Source organism: Pseudorca crassidens, chromosome 20 (genome assembly GCF_039906515.1).
Source record: "Pseudorca crassidens isolate mPseCra1 chromosome 20, mPseCra1.hap1, whole genome shotgun sequence".
Taxonomy (NCBI): domain Eukaryota; kingdom Metazoa; phylum Chordata; class Mammalia; order Artiodactyla; family Delphinidae; genus Pseudorca; species Pseudorca crassidens.
Genome location: NC_090315.1, coordinates 6509663 through 6534975, shown reverse-complemented (window position 1 = coordinate 6534975; position 25313 = coordinate 6509663). Strand labels below are relative to the sequence as shown.

Sequence of the window (25313 nt, the reverse complement as noted above, 5' to 3'; positions counted from 1 at the left end):
CTACAAACATCATGTCATACGTTTTAACGTATTGTCACTTGCAATGATTCTGCAGCATACAGTATCTCACATTAACCTTGGACAAATAAGACATTTATTCCTAGTATGGATTCTCTGATATGTTATCTGTTGTAAGAATTGCTCAAAAAATGTACCTAATTCAAAAAATTTACTTAATGTAAGGGAATCCTTACATTCGTAAGGATTCCCTCCCAATGTGAGTTCTTTGGTGGACCCTGAGGATGCACTGTTGGGTCAATTTCTTTCCATGTTCAGTAAATATCTATCGTTTCTGACCTGTATCAATGCTCACATTACAACAAAGGTGTGGATAGCTGATGAAAATTTTTACAACATTCATGACATTCGAAACGTTGCTCTTCAAAATACATTCTCTGTTTCAGAGCGTTGATCTTCAGGTACAAGCCTTAGCACACATACTGCTTTGTGTGCTTTCTCTCAAAGATATACATTGAGAAATCTAGTGCATTGTGAGGCCTGGATAAAGCCTCTGCTCATACATTTGAAGGGTTTCTTTCCAATGGACTGTCTGCAGTTAACTAATACTTGAAGTCAAGAAAAGGTTTCGTCACACTCATTTCATTTATAAGGTATCGCTCCAGTATGTCCCACCTTGTGATCTTTGGGTAAAAGCCTTGCCACACACATTACATTTGTGTCTTAACTACTGGATCGCTAGGGATGTCCCTAAAGTGTCAATTTTGAACGAAGACCTTTCCACATATATCACATTAATATGATTTCTCCTCTGTATTTATTACCTGATTTGTAGTACGGGTTGAGATCTCACGAAAGGCTTTCCAACACTCATTACCTTTTAGAGATTTTTCTGCATTATGAGTTCTCAGATGAATTGCAAGGTCTGAATTTCAACTATAGACTTTGCCAAATTCATCACATTTATATTGAGCTGGCCAAAAAGTGCCTTCTGTTTTTAAGAAAAAATAAAAGACACATTTTTTTCATTTTCACCAAGAACTTTATTGAACAACATACACCCTTTTGTTCCACTACCTTCTGCCATTTTTCAGGAAACTTCATAATTCCAACTTCCCAAAGCTTTTCATCTTTTTGAGCAAAGAACTGTGCCAGTTGCCTTTTACAGTCTTCCAGGGAATTGAAATTTTTTCCATTAAGAGAATTTTGTAAAGACCGAAATAAACAGAAATCCATGGCGCCATGGTGAATATGGCAGATGAATTAGAACTTCCCAGCCAAGCTGTAACAGTTTTTGCCTGGTCATCAAAGAAACACGTGGTCTTGCGTTATCCTGATGGAAGATTATGCGTTTTCTGTTGACTAATTCTGGATGCTTTTCATGGAGTGCTGCTTTCAGTTGGTCTAACTGGGAGCAGTACTTGTTGGAATTAATCGTTTGGTTTTCTGGAAGGAGCTCAAAATAGAGGACTTCCAATCGCACTGTAGACACATCATCTTCTTTGGATGAAGACTAGCTGTCCGTGTGGTTGGTGGTGGTGCACTTCACATGGCCCACGATCTCTTCCATTCCACATGATTGTACAGTATCCACTTTTTTTTTTTTTTTTTTTTTTGCGGTAGGCGGGCCTGTCACTGTTGTGGCCTCTCCCATTGCAGAGCACAGGCTCCAGACGCGCAGGCTCAGCGGCCATGGCTTATGGGCCCAGCCGCTCCGCGGCATGTGGGATCTTCCTGGACCGGGGCACGAACCCGTGTCCCCTGCATTGGCAGGCAGACTCTCAACCACTGCGCCACCAGGGAAGCCCCCAGTATCCACTTTTCATCACCCATCACAATTTATTTTAAGAACAGAACTTTTTATTATGTTTAAGTAGAGAATCGCATGCAGATATACGGTCAAGGTTTTTTTTTCGCTTAACTTATGTGGAACCCAAACATCAAAGCAATTCATATAACCAAGCTGGTGCAAATGATTTTCAACGCTTGATTTGGAAAGTTTGAGTATGTCGGCTATCTCCCACGTGGTATACTGTTGATTGTTCTCAATTCATGTCTCAATTTGATCACTATCAACTTCAAATGGTCTACCTGACCGTGGAGCATCACCCAGTGAGAAATCTCCAGCACGAAATTTCGCAAACCACTTTTGACACGTTCGATCAGTCACAGCACCTTCTCCATACACTGCACAAACCTTTTTTTGCGTTTCGGTTGTGTTTTTACCTTTCTTGAAATAATGAAGAGTAATATGCTGAAAATTGTTGCTTTTTTCCTTCCATCTTCAATATTAAAATGGCTACACAAAAATTCACCAATTTTTATGTCTTTTTTTAAAATGCACGCTGATATCGCAGCTGTCACATAAAATCTAACAACATTCTTTGAATGAAGTTAAAGACAACTAAGTGCTCCTAGAGCCACCTTACGGAAAAAACTGAACCTTCTGGGCAACCCAATATAATTTCTGTCCTGTATGGATTCTCAGGTGTTGAGTGAGGGCTGAGATGTGATAAAAGGTTTTGCCAAACTCATTACATTTGTATCAGCTCTCTCCGGTATGAATTTTTTGATGACTTACAAGGTGTGATTTTTCACTAAAGACCATGGCACACTCATCACGTTTGTAAGGATTCTCTCCAGTATGAATTGTCTGGTGTCTTATAAGGTGTGCTTTTCGACTAAAGAACTTATCACACCCGATACACTTGTAAGGTTTCTCTCCCGTATGAATTCTCTGATGTCTTGTTAGGTTACTTTTTCGACTAAAGAGCTTGCCACACTTAATACACTTGTAAGGTTTCTCTCCAGTATGAGTTCCCTTATGACTTTTAAGGTGTGCTTTTCGACTAAAAAACTTACCACACTCAATACATTTATAAGGTTTCTCCCCAGTATGATTTCTCTGATATCTTGCAAGTAATGAATTTTGAGGAAAGACATTTTCACACACATCACATTTATGTAATTTCTCTTCTGTATGGAGAAACTGATGTCTGCCAGGTTTTGAGCTGTAATGAAAGATTTTCCCACACTCATTACATTTGTAAGGTTTCTCTCCAGTATGAACTCTCTGATGCTTTCCAAGGTTTGGCTTTTGAGAAAAGAACCTGCCACAGTCATTACATTTGTAAGGTTTCTCTCCAGTATGAATTCTCTGATGACTTTCAAGATTTGAATTTCGATTGAAGACCCTGCTACACACATTACATTTGTAAGACTTCTCTTCATTATGAACTCTCTGATGCTTTATAAGGTATGCCTTTTGATTAAAGAATTTGCCACACTCATTACATTTATAAGGTTTCTCCCCATTATGATTTCTCCGATATCTTGCAAGGAATGAATTTCGAATAAAGACATTTTCACATACATTACATTTATGTAATTTCTCTTCTGTATGGAGAAACTGATGTCTTCCAAGTTCTGAGCTGTAATGAAAGATTTTCCCACACTCATTACATTTGTAAGGTTCCTCTCCAGTATGAGTTCTCTGATGACTTGCAAGGTATGAATTGTGAGTAAAGACTTTTTCACATACATCACATTTATGTACTTTCCCTCCTGTATGGAAGATCTGATGTCTTTTGAGGTATGATCCCTGAAGGAAGGTTTTGCCACACAGATTACATTTGTAAGATCCTTCCCTGTGTGCTTCCTGTTCTTGTGTCACTACTGAAGGACGCATAAAACCACTCGCATGTGTACTAGAAATGTTGGTTTGCACACTAGAAGAAGTTCCTTCAAGTGGTGAAAATGAGGCACTACTCCTGATATCCTTGTCCACTTGAATAAATTCATCAATCTTCTCTTCACTTTTAAATATATGCAGTTCAACCCAAAAGCTTAATGCCAGCCTATTTTCAATAGGCTTGATTCCTGCAACACTTCTAACATGTTCATCTCCCTTCTCAGTGAGATTTTCATTATGGGTTATAGGTATTTGGTTGTAATCACTTTCCTCATCTCTCTTCTGAGACACTAAGTCATACATATTTTCTTGAACATCGCTGAGGTAAAAATGTTTCATTTCATTCCTTTCATGTCTTTCTGACATCACGGTTTGGAATACTTCTCCTCTATCAGTATTTGCTTTCAGTTGTAATATCTTGATCACATGCATGTAAGAGATATCTACAAGATATAAAGAACCGTAAGTATCCCATTCACTACAATTCATGAATAAATGTTTCAGGTTAAATAAGCCATACTAAACCAAATAATACTTCTATCAAGCAAAGTTATGAACCTCACCAACCATGATATTACAATTTGAAGAAACACAATAGGAATGATTCTTTACTAAACCTAAAGTCATCAGAGGTAATTCCAGTAATTTTATGGCGCACTTTTAAACAACCTATGACAAAAATACTCACATTGGAAAAACTGCTGTTAGCTACCAAAGTGTAGTTTTCACCCATGATGCCAACCAAAGCACATACCAATTATCAGTAAACATACTGGTAATCTTTACTCGAGGAGAAAAGGATATTAAACTATATGTGTGTGTGTGTATGTATATATATTTTCAGAATACTTATTATACATGAATAAATACTAAAGAACCAAAAATATATTGTAACAATAAATAAACCAAAACTAGCTTATCTAATGAATAATCTAAATGACTGCCACTTTAGAACTGGGAAACAAATATAACACAGAGAAAATGAAGAATTTGATAAATTTTTTTTTTTTTGACCAGGCCCATGTGGCATGCAGGATCATAGTTCCCCGACCAGGGATCAAACCAGTGCCCCCCGAATTGGGAACACGATGTCTTAACTGCTAGACAACCAGAGAAGTCCCAATAAAACATTTTTTTAAAACAACTAAATATTTCTAAAAACCTCCTATAAAACTATGTACCCATGAAGAAGCATAAAACATCTGTAAGATCACCATCTGGAAATCAAAATTAAATAAATTAATTATCAATAAATGAAACATTCTCCAGTTATATGAACAGCCAATAAATGAGCAACTCCCTACGTATGCAGGGACCTTAAACATCCAGTTCATTGGCTCTGGCATACATGTAATGAAGAATGAGCAACTTGTAAATTTATTTAATTATGGTCAGATACAATATTGTGGGGAACAAATTGCAAAAATAAGGTATACAAGATATAATGCAGACAAAGAGATAGTATAATAAAAATAACAGAATAATAATATATCTTTTCAACCAAAATAACTTTTGAGTTTTTACTATAAAAAATACACTATTCAAAGCCATCTAACAGTACTTATTCCTTTGAAAAGGCTTGAGGAAAATTATCAAGATTTTTCAAGGAAAGGAAGTAGACTCAAGAGGATTACGTACATGAACTCAATAGACAAAGAAACTACTGAGACAACCAGGATGTGCATCTGGACTTACAGTGTGAGAAAACATATTCTTAAGATGACCCTCAACCCAAGCAGCCCACCAGACTAAAGTACCAAGAGTTAAAAGTTCTGGCTAGGAAAAAATGCTCCTATTGACAATTTTTTACAGCACGTCAATGTGGTGAAATGTTTACAAACATTCTGGGTATATCTGTAAAATCAGAATTCTTAGGTGTGATATTGTGATTTATTAAAAATACGGACTCGGTGATTGAGATGAGAAATTCATTACTTCCACTCACAACTTATCTGCCAAAACTGGTCCCTTGGCTTGCCTTGATGGAACGGGGCTGCGAAATTAGACAACGGGCAAAAAGAGTAAGAGACGTTTCACTAAAATCAATATACAGAATAAAAGTAGGAAAAAGAAAATATATTTAACATCACTAACCAGTGTGAGACCTCTGAGTTTTCTGTTTCCTCCATGTGAACCCCCGACTGCCTTCAGGTGTCATAAAAAAGGGAAAGTCTCTACTACACTCTAGTGATATTCATTAGGAACTTGTAATTGTCTGTGGGAACTGGCAAATGGGAACAAAGTTTTTCAGAAACATTCTGAGCTCACCAAGTGTGCACTGTCATTGAAACACAGCTGAATTGATGTTGCGATTCTAGGAGATGGTATGTCAGAATAAAAAACACATCTTAGAGACTGGCTGTGTCCCTCCCACCCAACACTCTTACACTACACTAAGCCCACAGTTCTAGCAGCAGGAAGGCATCAGCAAAGTACTTTGCTGAGGCCAAAGAGTATGTAAGGGGAAAAGCAGTAAATGCTCAAATCTCAAACATGCAATGCTCTAGGGTAGAAACTAATCCAGTGGCAAAGACACAGAGGAAGGAAGAATAATTCTGAAAAATCAACGGAGTTTGTGGAGAAAAATTACAGTTCCTGAGGACCACAGCAATCCCTGACTGGTACTACTATAATTTAACGTAATGCTCACTGATGGTGGTTGTGGATGGTGGTTATCTATGAAGCACGTAATATGATATTAAATTTATCTATAACTTTTTTTTTTTTTTTTGCGGTACGCAGGCCTCTCACTGTTGTGGCCTCTCCCATTGCGGAGCACAGGTTCCAGACGTGCAGGCTCAGCGGCCATGGCTCAGGGGCCCAGCCGCTCTGCAGCATGTGGGATCTTCCCGGACTGGGGCACGAACCCGTGTCCTCTGCATCGGCAGGAGTACTCTCAACTACTGCGCCACCAGGGAAGCCCCTATCTATAACTTTAAATCTAATTTGCCTGATATAAAAGAGCCCTGACACTATTTTCGTGGTAATAGAGTAATTGCTATAAAACGTCCATGATATAACGAAAATATTTTTCTAAATAACTCCTACAAAACTATGCGCCCATGAAGAAGCAGAAAACATTCTGAAATGTTATATCATCTGTAAATCAAAATTAAATATTAATAAATGAAATATTCTCTAGTTATATTAACAGCCAAAGTCTGAGCATTTTAAGGATATAATTACATTAGTTAAGAATGTGAACACAAGAAAGAATGCTACTAAAATATTAACTATAAATATACTTTAAACAAAAAATGTATTGGCTTTAGAATGTCAAAAGTTCATGCTAACACTCCAGGTGATCAAACATTAAAATTAGCCTACCCCTCAAATTACTAGAAATCATACCATTATATTTTTTAACACTAGCTTTGCAAGGAAAAAAATGAAACCAATGAGGAGTGATATCAGCCGGATAGCAGAAAAGTAAACAAGAGGCACTCATTAACATATGTGGAACCCAAGTTTAAAACAATATATAAACATACAAGCCTTCGGGAAAACTCTGCAAACGAGTTAATAAGCGATACCACTCAAGCAACTAACTATCCCGAAAACACTAAACAGAAAAGTGTAGCAAAGTTCATGACAATTTGCTGGTCTTTGACTCCCCAGTCCTTTCTTAAATCACATTGAGACTGAACTGGAGGAAACCTCCCAATTTTCAGAGGTGCCCTCAGGAGGAATGATAATAAAAACCACAATGAGATATTACATCATGCCTCTTAGAATAGCTCTCATTAAAAAGACCAGAGGTGACAATTGTTATTGAGAATGGGGATAAAATGGAATTCTAGTAACTCTGAGACATGGGTTTGTGGCATTCCTCAAAATCAGAAAAAAAACCTGCAAAGACTTATCAGTCAGGCTCTGTTGATACTTTCTCACATCCATGATGACCACTCCACTACATAGCTTGAAGTGATTTGTACATAGCAGAAAAATATTACAGGGCTTCCCTGGTGGTGCAGTGGTTAAGAATCCACCTGCCAAAGCAGGGGACATGGGTTCGAGCCCTGGCCTGGGAAGATTCTTCACGCCACAGAGCAACTAAACCCACGTGCCACAACTACCTAGGCTGCACTCCAGAGCCCGTAAGCCACAACTACCGGGCCCACATGCCACAACTACTGAAGCCTGCGCGCCACAACTACTGAAGCCTGCACACCTAGAGCCTGTGCTCCGCAACAAGAGAAGTCACCACAATGAGAAGCCCGCACGCCACAACAAAGAGTAGCTCCCGCTCGTCGCAACTAGAGAAAAACCTGCGTGTAGCAATGAAGATCCAACACAGCCAAAAACAAATTTAAAAATTTTTTAAAAAAGAAATGGCTCAGGGATCTAAACAAGAAGACAGGGATTGAGACAGATCAATGCAGGTTCTGAGGTGCGAGATGGAATCAAAGAGCAGCCAGTGTTTTCCCATCTTCTGATGAGGCTTCCTAAAAATATCAAATGGGGACGGAAGCAGGAAATGTTCAGGGATTGATGACTGGACTGACAACTGAGCATACAGTGGAACCATGCACTGAAGGAGAGATGAAAGGGCAAGGGACCTTCATAAAACAGCCTGCCTCATGCTCCTCAACGACAATCAACAGCAAGTTCACAGGAGCCAGATGGCGAGTGTCGTAGATCATGATAAAAATTGTGCTTTTGTGTCTGTTTGAGCAGCAGACTCACTGGAGGGTGAAAGAATACATTTTACGTGTTGAAGGACAGAGCCCTATAACTGTCTGACTAGGGCACAGTTGCCAAACACTATTAATAATGAGGCCTCCCTTCTGCCTTTCTGAGATCTGACCTGTGTTCACACTTTGATACATCCCCAAGATGCATTCATGTCACTCCACAGCCCAACATTCTGCCTCTTGCTACAATACGGGTAAAATATTCAGATGATAAACAGAAATTCCTATACCTGAGAAAAAAGAAACATGGTTTGCTGTGGATTTTCCAGAATCATGGTTCTTTATTCAGCTAAGGATTGAGGACACTACTGAGGGGTCTAGAAAAATATTTCAGAAACTCACCCACTGTTTGCCTCCTTCTGAATACACAGGGAACAGTTAAAATGCAGAAATCCACTCCCTCTTGAGAGAACACTGGAATCACAACTAACTGCTGAACAATCATCGACAGGAAGACACTGGAACTCACCAAAAGAAGATATCCCACATCCAAAGACAAAGGAGAAGCCACAATGAGACAGTAGGAGGGGCGCAATCACAATAAAATCAAATCCCGTAACTGCTGGGTAGGTGACCCACAAACTGGAGAACACTTATACCACAGCAGTCCACCCACTGGAGTGCAGGTTCTGAGCCCCACATCAGGCTTCCCAACCTGGGGGTCCGGGAACAGGAGGAAGAATTCCTAGAGAATCAGACTTTGAAGGCTAGCGGGATTTGACTGCAGGACTTCGACAGGACTGGGGGAAACAGAGACTCCACTCTTGGAGGGCACACATAAAGCAGTGTGTGCATCGGGACCCAGGGGAAGGAGCAGTGACCCCATAGAGATTGAACCAGACGTACCTCCTAGTGTTGGGGGATCTCCTGGAGAGGCGGCGGGTGGCTCTGTCTCACCGTGAGGACAAGGACACTGGCAGCAGAAGTTCTGGGAAGTACTCCTTGGCGTGAGCCCTCCCAGAGTCCACCATTAGCCCCACCAAAGAGCCTGGGTAGGCTCCAGTGTTGGGTCACCTCAGGCCAAACAACCAACAGAGAGGGGACACAGCCCCACCCATCAGCAGACAAGCGGATTAAAGTTTTACTGAGCTCTGCCCACCAGAGCAACAGCCAGCTCTACCCACCACCCGTCCCTCCCATCAGGAAACTTGCTCAAGCCTCTTAGATAGCCTCATCCACCAGAGGGCAGACAGCAGAAGCAAGAAGAACTACAATCCTGCAGCCTGTGGAACAAAAACCACATTCACAGAAAGATAGACAAGATGAAAAGGCAGAGGGCTATGTACCAGATGAAGGAACAAGATAAAACCCCAGAAAAACAACTAAATGAAGTGGAAATAGGTAACCTTCCAGAAAAAGAATTCAGAATAATGATAGTGAAGATGATCCAGGACCTTGGAAAAAGAATGGAGGCAAAGATCGAGAAGATGCAAGAAATGTTTAACAAAGACCTAGAAGAATTAAAGAACAAACAAACAGATGAACAATACAATAATTGAAACAGAAAATACACTAGAAGGAATCAATAGCAGAATAACTGAGGCAGAAGAACGGATAAGTGACCTGGAAGACCGAAGAGTGGAATTCACTGCTGCACAATAGAATAAAGAAAAAAGAATGAAAAGAAATGAAGACAGCCTAAGAGACCTCTGGGACAACATTAAACACAACATTCGCATTATAGGGGTCACAGAACGAGAAGAGAGAGAGAGAGGACCCGAGAAAATATTTGAAGAGATTATAGTCGAAAACTTCCCTAACATGGAAGTTTAGCCACCCAAGTCCAGGAAACACAGAGAGTCCCAAACAGGATAAACCCAAGGAGAAACATGCCGAGACACATAGCAATCAAATTGGCAAAAATTAAAGACAAAGAAAAATTATTGAAAGCAGCAAGGGAAAAATGACAAATAACATACAAGAGAACTCCCATAAGGTTAACAGCTGATTTCTCAGCAGAAACTCTACAAGCCAGAAGGGAGTGGCATGACATATATGAAGTGATGAAAGGAAAAAACCTACAACCAAGATTACTCTACCCAGCAAGGATCTCATTCAGATTTGATGGAGAAATCAAACGCTTTACAGACAAGCAAAAGCTAAGAGAATTCAGTACCACCAAACCAGCTCTACAACAAATGCTAAAGGAACTTCTCTAAGTGGGAAACACAAGAGAAGAAAAGGACCTACAAAAACAAACCCAAAACGATTAAGAAAATGGTCACAGGAACATACATATCAATAATTACCTTAAACGTGAATGGATTAAATGCTCCAACCAAAAGATACAGGCTTGCTGAATGGATACAAAAACAAGACACATATACATGCTGCCTACAAGAGACCCACTTCAGACCTAGGGACACACACAGACTGAAAGTGAGGGGATGGAAAAAGATATTCCATGCAAATGGAAATCAAAAGAAAGCTGGAGTAGCAATACTCGTATCAGATAAAATAGACTTTAAAATAAAGAATGTAACAAGAGACAAGAAAGGACAATACATAATGATCAAGGGATCAATGCAAGAAGAAGATGTAACAGTTATAAATATATATGCACCCAACATAGGAGCACCTCAATACATAAGGCAACTGCTAACAGCTATAAAAGAGGAAATCGACAGTGACACAATAATAGTGGGGGACTTTAACACCTCACTTACACCAATGGACAGATCATCCAAACAGAAAATAAAGAAGGAAACACAAGCTTTAAATGACACAATAGACCAGAGAGATTTAATTGATATTTATAGGACATTCCATCCAAAAACAGCAGATTACACTTTCTTCTCAAGAACGCATGGAACATTCTCCAGGATAGATCACATCTTGGTCACAAATCAAGCCTCAGTAAATTTAAGAAAATTAAAATCATATCGAGCATCTTTTCTGACCACAATGCTATGAGATTGGAAATCAATTACAGGGAAAAAAACATAAAAAACACACACATGGAGGCTAAGCAATACGTTACTAAATAACCAAGAGATAACTGAAGAAATCAAAGAGGAAATCAAAAAACACCTAGAGACAAATGAGAATGAAAACATGATGATCCAAAACCTATAGGATGGAGCAAAAGCAGTTCCAAGAAGGAAGTTTATAGCTATACAAGCCTACCTCAACAAACAAGAAAAATCTCAAATAAACAATCTAAACTTACACCTAAAAGAACTAGAGAAAGAAGAACAAACAAAACCAAAAGTTAGCAGAAGGAAAGAAATCATAAAGATCAGAGCAGAAATAAATGAAATAGAAACAAAGAAAACAATAGCAAAGATCAATAAAACTAAAAGCTGGTTCCTTGAGAAGATAAACAAAATTGATAAACCATTAGCCAGTCTCCTCAAGAAAAAGAGGAAGAGGACTCAATTCAATAAAATTAGAAATAAAAAGGAGAAGTTACAAGACACCGCAGAAATACAAAACATCCCAAGAAACTACTACAAGCAACTCTATGCCAATAAAATGGACAACCTGGAAGAAATGGACAAATTCTTAGAAAGGTATAACCTGCCAAGACTGAACCAGGGAGAAATAGACAATATGAACAGATGAATCACAAGTAATGAAATTGAAACTGTGATTAAAAATCTTGCAACAAACGAAAGTCCAGGACCAGATGGCTTCACAGGTGAATTCTAACAAACATTTACAGAAGAGCTAACACCCACCCTTCTCAAACTCTTCCAAAAAATTGCAGAGGAAGGAACACTCCCAAACTCATTCTATGAAGCCACCATCACCCTGATACCCAAACCAAACAAAGATACTACAAAAGAAGAAAATTACAGACCAATATCACTGATGAACACAGACACAAAAATCCTCAACAAAATACTAGCAAACAGAATCCAGAAACACATTAAAAGGATCATACACCATGATCAAGTGGGATTTATCCCAGGGATGCAAGGATTCCTCAATATACGCAAATTAATCAATGTGATACACCATATTAACAAATTGAAGAATAAAAACCATATGACTGGGCTTCCCTGGTGGTGCAGTGGTTAAGAATCTGCCTGCCAATGCAGGGGACACAGGTTCGAGCCCTGGTCTGGGAAGATCCCACATGCCGTGGAGCAACTAAGCCCACATGCCACAACTACTGAGCCTGTGCTCTAGAGCCTGTGAGCCACAACTACTGAGCCCGTGTGCCACAACTACTGAAGCCTGCACGCCTAGAGCCCGTGCTCCACAACAGAAGAAGCCACCACAATGAAGCCTGTGCACCACAATCAAGAGTAGCCCCCGCTCGCCGCAACTAGAGAAAGCCCACGCACAGCAATAAAGACCCAACACAGCCAAAAATAAATACAAATAAAATAAATTAAAGAAAAAAAAACCACATGATCATCTCAATCGATACAGAAAAAGCTTTTGACAAAATTCAACACCCATTTATGATAAAAACTCTCCAGAAAGTGGGCACAGAGGGAACCTATCTCAACATAATGAAGGCCATATATGACAAAGCCACAGCAAACATCATTCTCAATGGTGAAAAACTGAAAGCATTTCCTCTAAGATCAGGAGAAAGACAAGGATGTCCACTCTCACCGCTACCATTCAACATAGTTTTGGAACTCCTAGCCTCGGCAATTAGAGAAGAAAAAGAAATAAAAGGAATATAAATTGGAAAAGAAGAAGTAAAACTGTCACTGTTTGCAGATGACATGATATATACATAGAGAATCCTAAAGATGCCACCAGAAAACTACTAGAGCTAATCAATGAATTTGGTAAAGTTGCATGATACAAAATTAATGCACAGAAATCTCTTGCATTCCTATACACTAATGATGAAACATCTGAAAAAGAAATTAAGGAAACACTCCCATTTACCATTGCAACAAAAAGAATAAAATACCTAGGAATAAACCTAGGGAGACAAAAGACCTGTATGCAGAAAACTATAAGACACCGATGAAAGAAATTAAAGATGATGCCAACAGATGGAGAGATATACCATGTTCTTGGACTGGAAAACTCAATACTGTGAAAATGACTCTACTACCCAAAGCAATCTACAGATTCAGTGCAATCCCTATCAAATTACCAATGGCATTTTTTACGGAACTAGAACAAATCATCTTATAATTTGTATGGAGACACAAAAGACCCTGAACAGCCAAAGCAGTATTGACAGAAAAAATCAGAGCTGGAGGAATCAGACTCCCTGACTTCACACTATACTACAAAGCTACAGTAATCAAGACAATATGGTACTGGCACAAAAACAGAAATACAGATCAATGGAACAAGATAGAAAGCCCAAATGTAAACCCACGCACCTATGGTCAACTAATCTATCACAAAAGAGGCAAGGATATACAATGGAGAAAAGACAGTCTCTTCAATAAGTGGTGCTGGGAAAACTGGACAGCTACATGTAAAAGAATGAAATTAGAACACTCCCAAACACCATACACAAAAATAAACTCAAAATGTATTCGAGACCTAAATGTAAGACCGGACACTATAAAACTCTTAGAGGAAAACATAGGAAGAACACTCTTCGACATAAATCCCAGCAAGGTCTTTTTTGATCCACCTCCTACAGAAATGGAAATAAAAACAAAAATAAACAAATGGGACCTAATGAAACAAGCTTTTGCACAGCAAAGCAAACCATAAACAAGACGAAAAGACAACCCTCAAAATGGGAGAAAATATCTGCAAATGAATCGACAAAGGATTAATCTCCAAAATATATAAACAGCTCATGCAGCTCAATATTAAAGAAACAAACAGCCCAATCCAAAAATGGGCAGAAGACCTAAATAGACATTTCTCCAAAGAAGACTTACAGATGGCCAAGAAGCACATGAAAAGCTGCTCAACATCACTAATTATTAGAGAAATACAAATCAAAACTACAATGAGGGCTTCCCTGGTGGCACAGTGGTTGGGAGTCCGCCTGCCGATGCAGGGGACACAGGTTTGTGTTCCGGTCCGGGAAGATCCCACATGCCGCGGAGCGGCTGGGCCCGTGGGCCGTGGCTGCTGGGCCTGCGTGTCCGGAGCCTGTGCTCCTCAACGGGAGGGGCCACAGCGGTGAGAGGCCCGCGTACCACAAAAAAAAAAAGAAAAAACTACAATGAGGTATCACCTCACACCAGTTAGAATGGGCATCATCAGAAAATCTACAAGCAACAAATGCTGGAGAGGGTGTGGAGAAAAGGCAACCCTCTTGCACACTTGGTGGGAATTTAAATTGATACAGCCACTATGGAGAACAGTACGGAGGTTCCTTAAAAAACCAGAAGTAGAATTACCATATAACTCAGCAATCCCACTACTGGGCATATACCCAGAGAAAACCATAATTCAAAAAGACACATGCACCCCAATGTTCATTGCAGCACTATTTACAATAGCCAGGTCATGGAAGCAACCTAAATGCCCATTGACAGACAAATGGATAAAGAAGATGTGGTACATATATACAATGGAATATTACTCAGCCATAAAAAGGAACGAAATTGGGTCATTTGTATAGCCGTGGATGGATCTAGAGACTGTCATACAGAGTGAAGTAGATCAGAACTAGTAAAACAAATATCGTATATTAACGCATATATGTGGAACCTAGAAAAATGGTACAGATGAACTGGTTTGCAGGACAGAAATTGAGACACAGATGTAGAGAACAAACGTATGGACACCAAGGGGGGAAAGCGGCAGGGGGTGGGGGTGGTGATGTTATGAATTAGGAGATTGGGATTGACATGTATACACTGATGTGTATAAAATGGATGACTAATAAGAACCTGCTGTATAAAAAAATAAATAAAATTAAATTCAAAAAAAAAAAGAAAACGCAGAAATGCAGCTCACTTACTACAACTCCTATCTCAAAAGTACATGGGTAGGAAACATGAAAGTGGGTATGTCCAAACTTTCCGATGAACTTTGTAAATATGTAAGCTCTAAAACATCTCCTAATGTATCATGAAGTGGGCAGATCATCTGAGGAAAGTTAGGTTTAAACTGATGCCAGGACTTCCCTGGCGGTCTAGTGGTTAAGACACCGTGTTTCCAATGCAGGGTTGCAGGGTCCGCAGGTTTGAGGCCTGGTCAGGGAACTAAGATCACACATGCCGTGCTGTGCAGTGAGGCCATAAAGTAAATAACTAAATAAAAATTTAAACTCCTGATGCTGTATCCTGAAGGTTTTAGTATCTCGGTCAGCAGGCATTTTAGATCAGTCAAGAAAAACAGGTGCTCCCAAGAGGCATAGAAGGGAAAATGCAAAGATACCCAAGGGCAGATAGCAACATCTAGAGGGAAATTATCCTCACCCACGGAGATCAGGTTCCTGTAGTTCTCCAACATCACGTCCCTGTATAAGGCCCTCTGAGCAGGGTCCAGGCATTCCCACTCCTCCTCAGTGAATTCTATGGCCACATCCTTGAATGTTAACGGTCCCTGAAATGAAAACACATTTCACCAAGGGGCCCTGTGGAGAGTTCTCATTTTCACACCAAATGACAAGAGAAGAGTAAGGATCAATTCAGTTGAAGTATGTATTCTGACAGATCTATGTAAAGGGATTCAGAGCAAATTGTACATCTCTAAGTTTTATTTCTTATGCTTTCTCATAAAATTATGATACCTTACAATTAATGTAGATTTTTTTCATATTTGTGGACAATACATGAAATATAATACATACAAATAAAATTCAATAATTCATTGTCTATGCAGAAGCATTACACATTATGTTTTAAACACTAAGTGAGGGCTTCCCTGGTGGCGCAGTGGTTGAGAGTCCACCTGCCAATGCAGGGGACACGGGTTTGTGCCCCGGTCCGGGAAGATCCCACATGCCGCGGAGCAGCTGGGCCCATGAACCATGGCCACTGAGCCTGCGCGTCCGGAGCCTGTGCTCCGCAACGGGAGAGGCCACAACAGTGAGAGGCCCGCGTACCGCAAAAAAAAAAAAAAAAACCACTAAGTGATATTCAATATCTAGATGAGTTACGGGTATGAACTGTGAGTTCAGAAATGACAAAGGCCACAGTGGCTTTAAACAAAAGTCACAATGAGGGGTGTTGTCTCAGGACATATTTTTGCTTTTTTTTTACTACTCATTTTTATTCATTTGAATATCAGAATTTTTGGCGAGATGAAAAAGTATCAACTCTACTAAGTGGTACTAACATGAAACAAACAGAATACTTTAAGGGCAATCTCAATAAAATAATTATATTCAAAAATATACATACCATTTTTCTCCATTTAAACATACATAAGCAGGCATTAACAAAAGCCATAAAATGTTTGTTTTTCCTACTAATAAAACATTGATGCAACATTATACATTTTATTAGTATTATGCATAATTTCCACAGATTAAGAAACAAATTATCACAAAAATAAAGTTAACAATTCCTGGAGAATTAAAAGTCATGACAAATAAGAATATGGAAAAAATGTAATTAAGCAAGAACACTTCACCAAATGATACGATAAGAAGAAAATAAGAAGGAAACACTCAGGACTTCCCTGGTGGTCCAGTGGTTAAGACTCCATGCTTCCACTGCACGGGGCATGGGTTGGATCCGGGGTCGGGGAACTAAGATCCCACATGCCACGAGGTGCGGCCAAAAAAAATTTTTTTAATTAAAAAACAAAAGAAGAAGAAGGAAATAGTGCATTCTCTCTGAAGTTACAGTGGAGTGAAGGGGGCTGGCCAGGGCTCCTGCCTTTCATCACTGTACAGTGTGCCTGAGCAGGGACCACTAGAGGAAGTAACAGGAGGAAAACAGAGAACAAGAAACACAGAGAGAGCGTGTCAGAGTTGGAACTGTTAACATTCACAAATACAAGGACATGGAAAGGCGAAAAGTGAAAGGAAAAAAAAAAATCCATCCTAATGACAGCAGGGGTGACTACATTATATCAGACAAAATAAAATAATACACAAACACGAAACAAAATACATTATATAACAGTAAAGGGGTAAAATTACCAAAAGCTAGAACAATTATAAATATGTATACATCTAACAACATTGCTTGCCCTAAAATGAAGCAAATCTTAACAGAAATAAAGAGAGAAATAGATAGCACAATATTAGTATCAGATTTCAATATCCTGGGTTTACCTACACATGGAAAGAAAAAGAAGATCAATAAGTTAACAGAGGAGTTGAAAAACACTACAGTACAACTGTACCTAACAGACATGTACAGAACACTCCACCCAACAACAGCAGCAGAAAACACAGCCTTCCCCAACATGCATAAAACATTCTCCAGGACAGACCACATCTCCCACAAAACAAATCTGAACAAATTAGAGAAGACTGAGATCATAAAGAGTATCTTCTCTAAACACAAGGAAATAAAATTACAAATAGAAAGCAGAAGCAAAACAGGAAAATCTGCCAAATGTGGACATTACACAGTTCATTCTTAAAGAAGCAATCACCAAAGAAGAAATCACAAGGAAAATGTAAGAATACTTGAATGAAAACAAAAAGACTACATACGAAAATTTCTGACAGTGAAAGCGGTACTAAAGGGGAAGTTCACACTGCTAAATGATTACAACAAAAAGGAGAAAGATGCACATTCCACCCTACTGTTCAAGAAACTACTGAACGTCCCAGACAGAGCCATTGAACACCAAGAAAAAATTGAAAGTTATCCAAACTGAAAAAGAAGTAAAATTATCTTATTTTTAGGTGACAAGTTTTATATGTAGAAATCAAAAAGATTCCAAGAGAAAGCTACTACTCCAAAGAGCAACGTTAGAAAAGTTGCAGCATAAAAAATGAGCACGCAAAAATCAGTTGCATGGGCTTCCCTGGTGGCGCAGTGGTTGAGAGTCCGCCTGCCGATGCAGGGGACACGGTTCGTGCCCCGGTCCGGGAAGATCCCACATGCCGCGGAGCGGCTGCCCGTGAGCCATGGCCGCTGAGCCTGCCCGTCCGGAGCCTGCGCGTCCGGAGCCTGTGCTCCGCAAGGGGAGAGGCCACAACAGTCAGAGGCCCGCGTACCGAAAAAAAAAAAAAAAAAAAAAAAAACACTTCTGTGTGTAAAAGGATATAACACACAGAGAGTAAAAACACAACTTCTGGGCTTCCCTGGTGGCGCAGTGGTTGAGAATCTGCCTGCTAATGTAGGGGACACGGGTTCGAGCCCTGGTCTGGGAGGATCCCACATGCCGCGGAGCAACTAGGCCCCTGAGCCACAACTACTAAGCCTGTGCGTCTGGAGCCTGTGCTCTGCAACGAGAGGCCGCGATACTGAGAGGCACGCGCACCGCGATGAAGACTGGCCTCCGCTTGCCACAACTAGAGAAAGCCCTCGCACAGAAACAAAGACCCAACACAGCAAAAATTAATTAATTAACTCCTACCCCCAACATCTTCTTTAAAAAAAAAAATAATAACTTCTGAGGAATGGAGTGATGAACGTGACTTAAAGAATTTCCAACTGTCAGAAATTTAGGTTGATTTCACAGTTTAAATTCAATGAAGCAATAAAACACCCATTATCACTGAAGTTTGCTTCTGAATTTCCATTCCATTTCCTTCTCAATCATTAGGATTAGAACAAAGTGACTCAGTCATTTAGCTTCAATTGCCTGGAAAATGTCAGAAAGAATTTCCACTTGCTGGTCTATCTTTCAGATTTTACCCCACTATTGTGCATATTAATACGTGACTTCCATATGCAGCTTCTTTATCCTGGTTTACAGAGAGCAGACAGTGCATCCTGATGGGGCCCTAAGCAATCCCTGCTGCCCAATAGCATTGACACCACGTCTCTAATCCATGGGTGTGAAGCCCTGCCCAGGACTACACCCAGTGGAGCCTCTTCACAAGTTCCAGGTCACTGGGTCATGGGGAGACGGGATCTAAGTGGAGATGACAGGCCCTGAGGGAAGGACCTGGGTGGGTGTAAATGTACAGGTGTCAGGCGGGATACTTCAGAGTCAGACAAGTTTACCGAGTCCAAATAAGGGCATCTGAGGAAAATCAGAAAAATCAGAAAAATCAACTGAGAATATGACATTACCTGAGAAAGAGCCATTTCTGACTCCTTTTCTTTCCTCTCCTTCCTCTTCTGGGCTTCTTCCTCAAGCAATAGGAGTCTTTAGAGGTCGATCTTCAAAGCTGGAAACAGGCTGTTTAATGCTTAGAATCAACACACCCCCTTCCTGAGTCACCAGCACACACACAGGGAAGCCCTCAGCATGGGGAACAGACGGTCCTCTGCTGCCCACTGTCCCAGGAGGGATTTGGGGCAATAAACTCCTACAGAGTCCAACAAGTGAGTTTTCCCACACTTTCCTTCAGATCTCGCTCCCCTCCTGGTGAGGCCCTCACGTACCCAGCAGCAGCGGGCACCTCAGCTGGACCCGACGATCCCGTTCAGGTCACAGACCAGCCCTGATCCATCCCCACGCAGAGCAGAGCCCTCACCCTCAGCCCAGATCTCAGCCCTCAGGAATGGGGGGACTCAGAGTCCTGATGTTCAATGACGGATCCAGACTGCAATCACTTCGGGCACGTTAAGTACTACTGAGGCTGCACACCACACTGACGATAGGAAGGGAAATCTCTAGTCAGGGGGTAGAAAACACGCATAGGCAAAATGCCTTATCAATCTAATGTGAAGTCTGGATTGAGCACCACTGACAGGAAGCAAGCCCAGCACACCTCCCACTTTCTTTTTCTTTTCCAGATTTATAGATATATAACCGATGAATAAAAATTCTGTACATATGAGGAATACACTGTGACTGCATCCAGTTTCCCCCCTTCTATTTGCACTACTATGTGCTTCCATTTCATTCTGTCTGGGTCTCCCTATTTCTTTCTCTTTCTCTTCCCCTCCGCTCTCCTGCTGTTCCTGCCCTCCTCTCTATTTCTTTTCTCCCACCTGTCCTGCCCCACTCTGCAACCTGTTCCCCCTCTTGATGTTCTCTCTCTCCACCCTTCCTGATTGTCCTAAATCTCTATGTATTTCTGCCTCTTTCTTCCCTTTTCTGTGCTCCCTCTCTGCCCTCCAGGTTACACCCCTTCTATCCCTGTTACTCTCCCTTCCTCCCCACTCTCTAGCATGGCAAGTGGCTGTGCTTCCTTCCAGCTCTCCCTCTTCTTCTGCTCTTCTTATCATCCCTTGTCCTCATACTCTCCCAGCACCATAATGCTACGAAGGCCATGGGTCCACATTTTATCCTCTCTCCGACTCTGTGTGAAGGGCCTCACCACTGTTAGCCGCCCGCTACCGGTGATCCAGAGCCCCTCTCTCTATGCTGCTCTATGTCAAACTCTGGACATCCAGCTTTTTATATACTTCTCTAGTTCATTCACTTGCTCCTTTCAAGGCATAATCGCTTTTATTTTACAGTCTATTTACAAGTCGCTCAGCATCCTCTATGTTCCTAACGATGCTCCCTCATTCTTTTGCCTCAGTTGTTCTATTTCTCTCTCAGTCTCTCTGTCTCTGCTTCTCCTGGTCGCCTCGCCAACATATTTACAGGGATGGAGACTGAATAAGATGCCCGCCAACCGCAAGAGACCATTTTCCATCGGGTGGATTTGAGATGATAGAACCATGGGTGTCACTAGGCTGGCCCAGGTCACCTCCCCCAACGCAGGGTGAGAGGAAGGGCTGACTACGAAAGGGAGGCCTGTGGGGCAGAAGGACAGACCCGAGGAGACGCGAGGGCAGAGGGGCTGAGAGGGAGGGAGTGGGTCTCAGGAGACGGGCGGGCTCCCCAGAATCCCAGGACCAGGAAGACACCTCTGCGGGGCGACCCGCCTGCCCTCCAGGGGCTGAGAGGGTGAGGCTGGGGGTTGGGGGGGGGGGTGTGCGGCGTGCATCCACCTCGCGTAAGAGGACGTTACATGGAGGGGCGAGGGGGAGGGCGGAGGTACTAAAGGGTTTTAAACAGGAAAATGTCGCGAATGAAGGTGTCTACCTGGACCGAAGGCGGAAAAGCCAAGAGAACCGACCAGCCTCAGAACGAATTCAAACCCAAAGGAAAACATACCCGACCTGTATCGGCGACGTCTGGATTTACTTCGGGCGGAGGGCCGGGTGATGGGATTTTAGGTCTGAAGTGACTCCGAGACCCTGAGGATGGAGTAAGGGGGGACCACGTAGCAAAGATTTACACTAGAAAAATTTACGCCCCGCAGAGCGATCGTCGTTCCGAGAGTTAAACTTCCGGTTCTGTAAGAAATTGCGCACGCGTAGACTTAGAGGCGGAACTTCCGGGAGCGCGGCCTGGGCGGAGCGCTACAGATGAGAGGCTGCGGGAGGAGGGCCCTAACCCGCTCAGCCGGCGTCTGGAGGCGGGGTGGGTAACGGTACTTTTATGTACCACGAAAACGCTCGTCTTAAGTTCTTATCTGGAACAGGTTTAAGATAAAAGCTTTCAGTTGTGTCTGAAACTAAGATGTTTCCTCCTGACAAGTTGAAAACGATTTCAATAAAAAGCGTGAGAGGTTTCTCTCACGTCCCGCTCCTGCGGCTCAAGCAATTCAGTGGTTGGGAACGTGGGTCTCCAAGTGGTAGCTGTGGGGCGCTAGTTCCATCCTGGAACAATTCCTGCAATTAGAATTAATTTAGGCAGTTCAAGGAAAGAAAAGCTGGACTTGGCTCTATATTACAAACTAGAATGGAAGATACAAAACTTTCCCTGTGTAGAATGGCCCATTCATGCTGACACCCTACCGAACAGTTTTTCCTTTCTGTTTCTCATTCAGCCAGGTGGCCGAATGAGGCCGAATGACAACACGTGTCAGTTCCAGAGGCTCAGGGACAAATCCCGGAGTCTTGAGACTGGAGGACTAAGCCGTGTGATAATGTCCGTCACTAACCATTGCTTTAAAAAGAGCAATACACTGTAAAAATTTGTTGTAAATTGCATTGTTCATTTTTTTCTTTTTTCCCCAAAGTGTTTTATTTGCCTCTTAAAACTTCCCCCCCTCAGTTTTATTGAGATGTACTTGACATACATCACTGTATGAATTTAAGGTGTACAGCATAATGTTCTGACTTTCATGTGTTGAAATAGTTATCAATAAATTTAGTAAGCATCCATCACCCCATATAGGTACCATAAAAAGAGAAAGCAAAAAAAAAAAGCGGAAAACATATTTTTCTTTTTATAAGAATGTCGACTGGAAAAAATGCACAACGCGAGAGGTGTGCGTTGTTTTATTTGGGGCAAAATGAGGACTATACCCCAGGAGACAGTCTCAGATAGCTTTGAGGAACTGGTCTGAAGAGGTAGGGGGAGAAAGTCACGATAACTGTTATTTTGGTGAAAGGGGATACATGCAATCAAGCACACATTTTTGCAGAATGTTGCTACCAGTCTTGTGGAGATTACTGCTAGTCATGATGTGCAGATGTCTCCATTAATGATTTAGTGCTTATCTAGATACGAGGAGATTCAAGAATTTGGGCTCATAAAATCTTCTCCTGAAAATATCTAAATATCCCAAGGCCTGTTCTGACCGTTTTTACAGCGCACAGAGTGCTTCATTCCTGATCTCCACCCTAAAATACTTTTAGGGTGTCTTGAAGGTCACCCACTGCACCAGCTATTGATTTAAGCCTTGTAGAGTCAGATGGCAAGTTCCAAGTTTAGTTTGCAGCGCCCCCTCATGGCCATAAGTTCAAACCTGTTCGGGAGGCATTTCAGGACCATTTCATAGCATGGTGCTAGGAATGCTCATTCCTAGGTCGGGGAAGGATTTTGTGTGTGTGTGTGTGGTACGCGGGCCTCTCACTGTTCTGGCCTCTCCCTTTGCGGAGCACAGGCTCCGGATGCGCAGGCTCAGCGGCCATGGCTCACGGGCCCAGCCACTCCGCGGCATGTGGGATCTTCGCAGACCGGGGCACGAACCCGTGTCCCCTGCATCGGCAGGCGGACTCTCAACCTCTGCGCCACCAGGGAAGCCCAAGGGGAAGGATTTTATTGATAGGCCACTCACTGCGCTATTACTGGACTAGGCCTTATTAACAGCAAAACGTCTCTGGACCACCTGTCTTACTATTCTGTTATGGTACACGGGGGAAAAAAATCCCTCTTGTTGCTTCTTCCCATGTCTAGAGTTACACTGTTACAGTCATTGATCTCATAAAAACTGTGTATCCGGTCAAGTCCTTCAGGTCACCTACTCATCATTATTTTTATCAGAGGCTCAGTCACACATTTGGTAATACAAGAAACAATCGCCTTCTGAAACAGGCAAAATAGAATATAGCAAGTAGCATTGATAGAGTTATAAGTAAATATTGAAGCCAAGAGCTTCCTACGCCAAACCAGATTTTGAAGAAGTCAAGACGAGGGAATGGGTCACTTTAAGGCTGAAATCTGACTTTTCATATGGTTCATTAAATGTGTTATATCAGAGGAATCATCAGGTATGAAAACACAGCATGCAGTTTGAATTATGGCACAGGTGCTCCCCTGAGATGCCCTAAGGATGTCAACGGCCACGCAGTTTTGTAGCACAGCCTTACTCATCATAGAGACCTCAGAATTCAGTAGGCTAATAGTCTGATTAATATCATTTAAAGCCTATTGAGTGAATTTTGTTAAGGCTCCAGTGTGGGCAATTACACTCTCCAATCCTATTGAATGTGCAAAAATCGCTGGTAAATGATCATAACAGTGGAATGCAGATTTCTTGACCCATCAGGATCATACCTATGGTAAAGTGGTATGGCCATCTCCAAACTGGTATGTACATGACCTTGAGTCCAAGAGAATTTACAATACTATATTAGTTGGAATACTTATATTAGTTGCAGGCATACAGCATAGTGACACAGTATTTTAATGTTATGCTTCCTTAGAAGTTCTATCAAAATAATGGCTATGAATCCCTGTGCTACACAATATGTTACTTAAGATATTGCTTATCTATTTTAATTTATTAATTTTATTTATTTATTTTTGACTGCGTTGGGTCTTCATTGCTGCGTGCGTGCTTTCTCTAGTTGCGGCGAGCAGGGGCTGCTCTTTGTTGTGGTGCGCAGGCTTCTTATTACAGTGGCTTCTCTTGTTGCAGAGCACGGGCTCTAGGCGCCTGGGCTTCAGTAGTTACAGCACGCGGGCTCAGTAGTTGTGGCTCGTGGGCTCTAGAGCACAGGCTCAGTAGTTTTGGCATACAGGCTTAGTTGCTCCGCGGCATGTGGGATCTTCACGGACCTGGGCTTGATGCCATGACTTGATCCCGTGTCCCCTGCATTGGCAGGCGGATTCTTAACCACTGCGCCACCAGGGAAGTCCCTGCTTATCTATTTCATACCTAGTAGTTTGGATCTCTTAATATCACATTGCTATCTTGCACCTCCTCCCTTCATTCTCCCCACTGATAACCTACATTTTTTTTTTTATCTGTGAGTCTATTTCTCTGTTGCTATATATACTTCTTGGATTTATTTTCTAGATTGCACACACAAGTGATAGCATATAGTATTTGTCTTTGTCTGATGTATGTCACTAAGCATATTGCATGGAATATTATACTCTCAGGATAAACAACAAAGACAGCTGACAAATCTGTTTCTAACATCTTTTCCCTTTACCTTTCTTTGTTTTTGAGGTGGAAATATGAAATTCAAAAATTCTCATTTCTTATTAAAATTAGCTAATATTCGGAAAAACGTAAAATTATTGTTTTCATGAAAATGGGACAAAATCTGAAAATTAAAAGGGCTTTGCCTCTCAATCTTCACCCTTCTTAGTCATAAGAAGCCATGTTGCTATAAAGAAAGTGAAGAGGGAATTTTCTGGTGGTCCAGCAGTTAGGAATCGGAGCTTCCACTGCAAGGGCCTGGTTTGATCCCTGGTGGGGGAACTAAGACCATGGAAGCCACGCAGCATGGCCAGAAAAAAAAGTGAAGAATAAATGGTCATGGAGGTAGAAGGAGCAGAGGACCCATCACATCCCACGTGGCACCCTCTGGACTTCC

At 41.5% G+C, this 25313-nt stretch overlaps 1 protein-coding gene across 1 annotated transcript; it reads right to left on the bottom strand.

Moving 5' to 3' along the window:
• Positions 1 to 977: 977 nt before the first annotated feature.
• Positions 978 to 21571, bottom strand: LOC137214806 (zinc finger protein 813-like). The gene is made up of 4 exons (XM_067719078.1): positions 21370 to 21571; positions 19386 to 19483; positions 15657 to 15783; positions 978 to 4092 (listed from the first exon to the last, which is right to left on the bottom strand). The coding sequence occupies exons 2-4, from the start codon at positions 19398 to 19400 to the stop codon at positions 2504 to 2506; spliced, it is 1731 nt and encodes a 576-aa protein (XP_067575179.1). The 5' UTR covers positions 19401 to 19483; positions 21370 to 21571; the 3' UTR covers positions 978 to 2503.
• Between the last annotated feature and the right edge of the window lie 3742 nt (positions 21572 to 25313).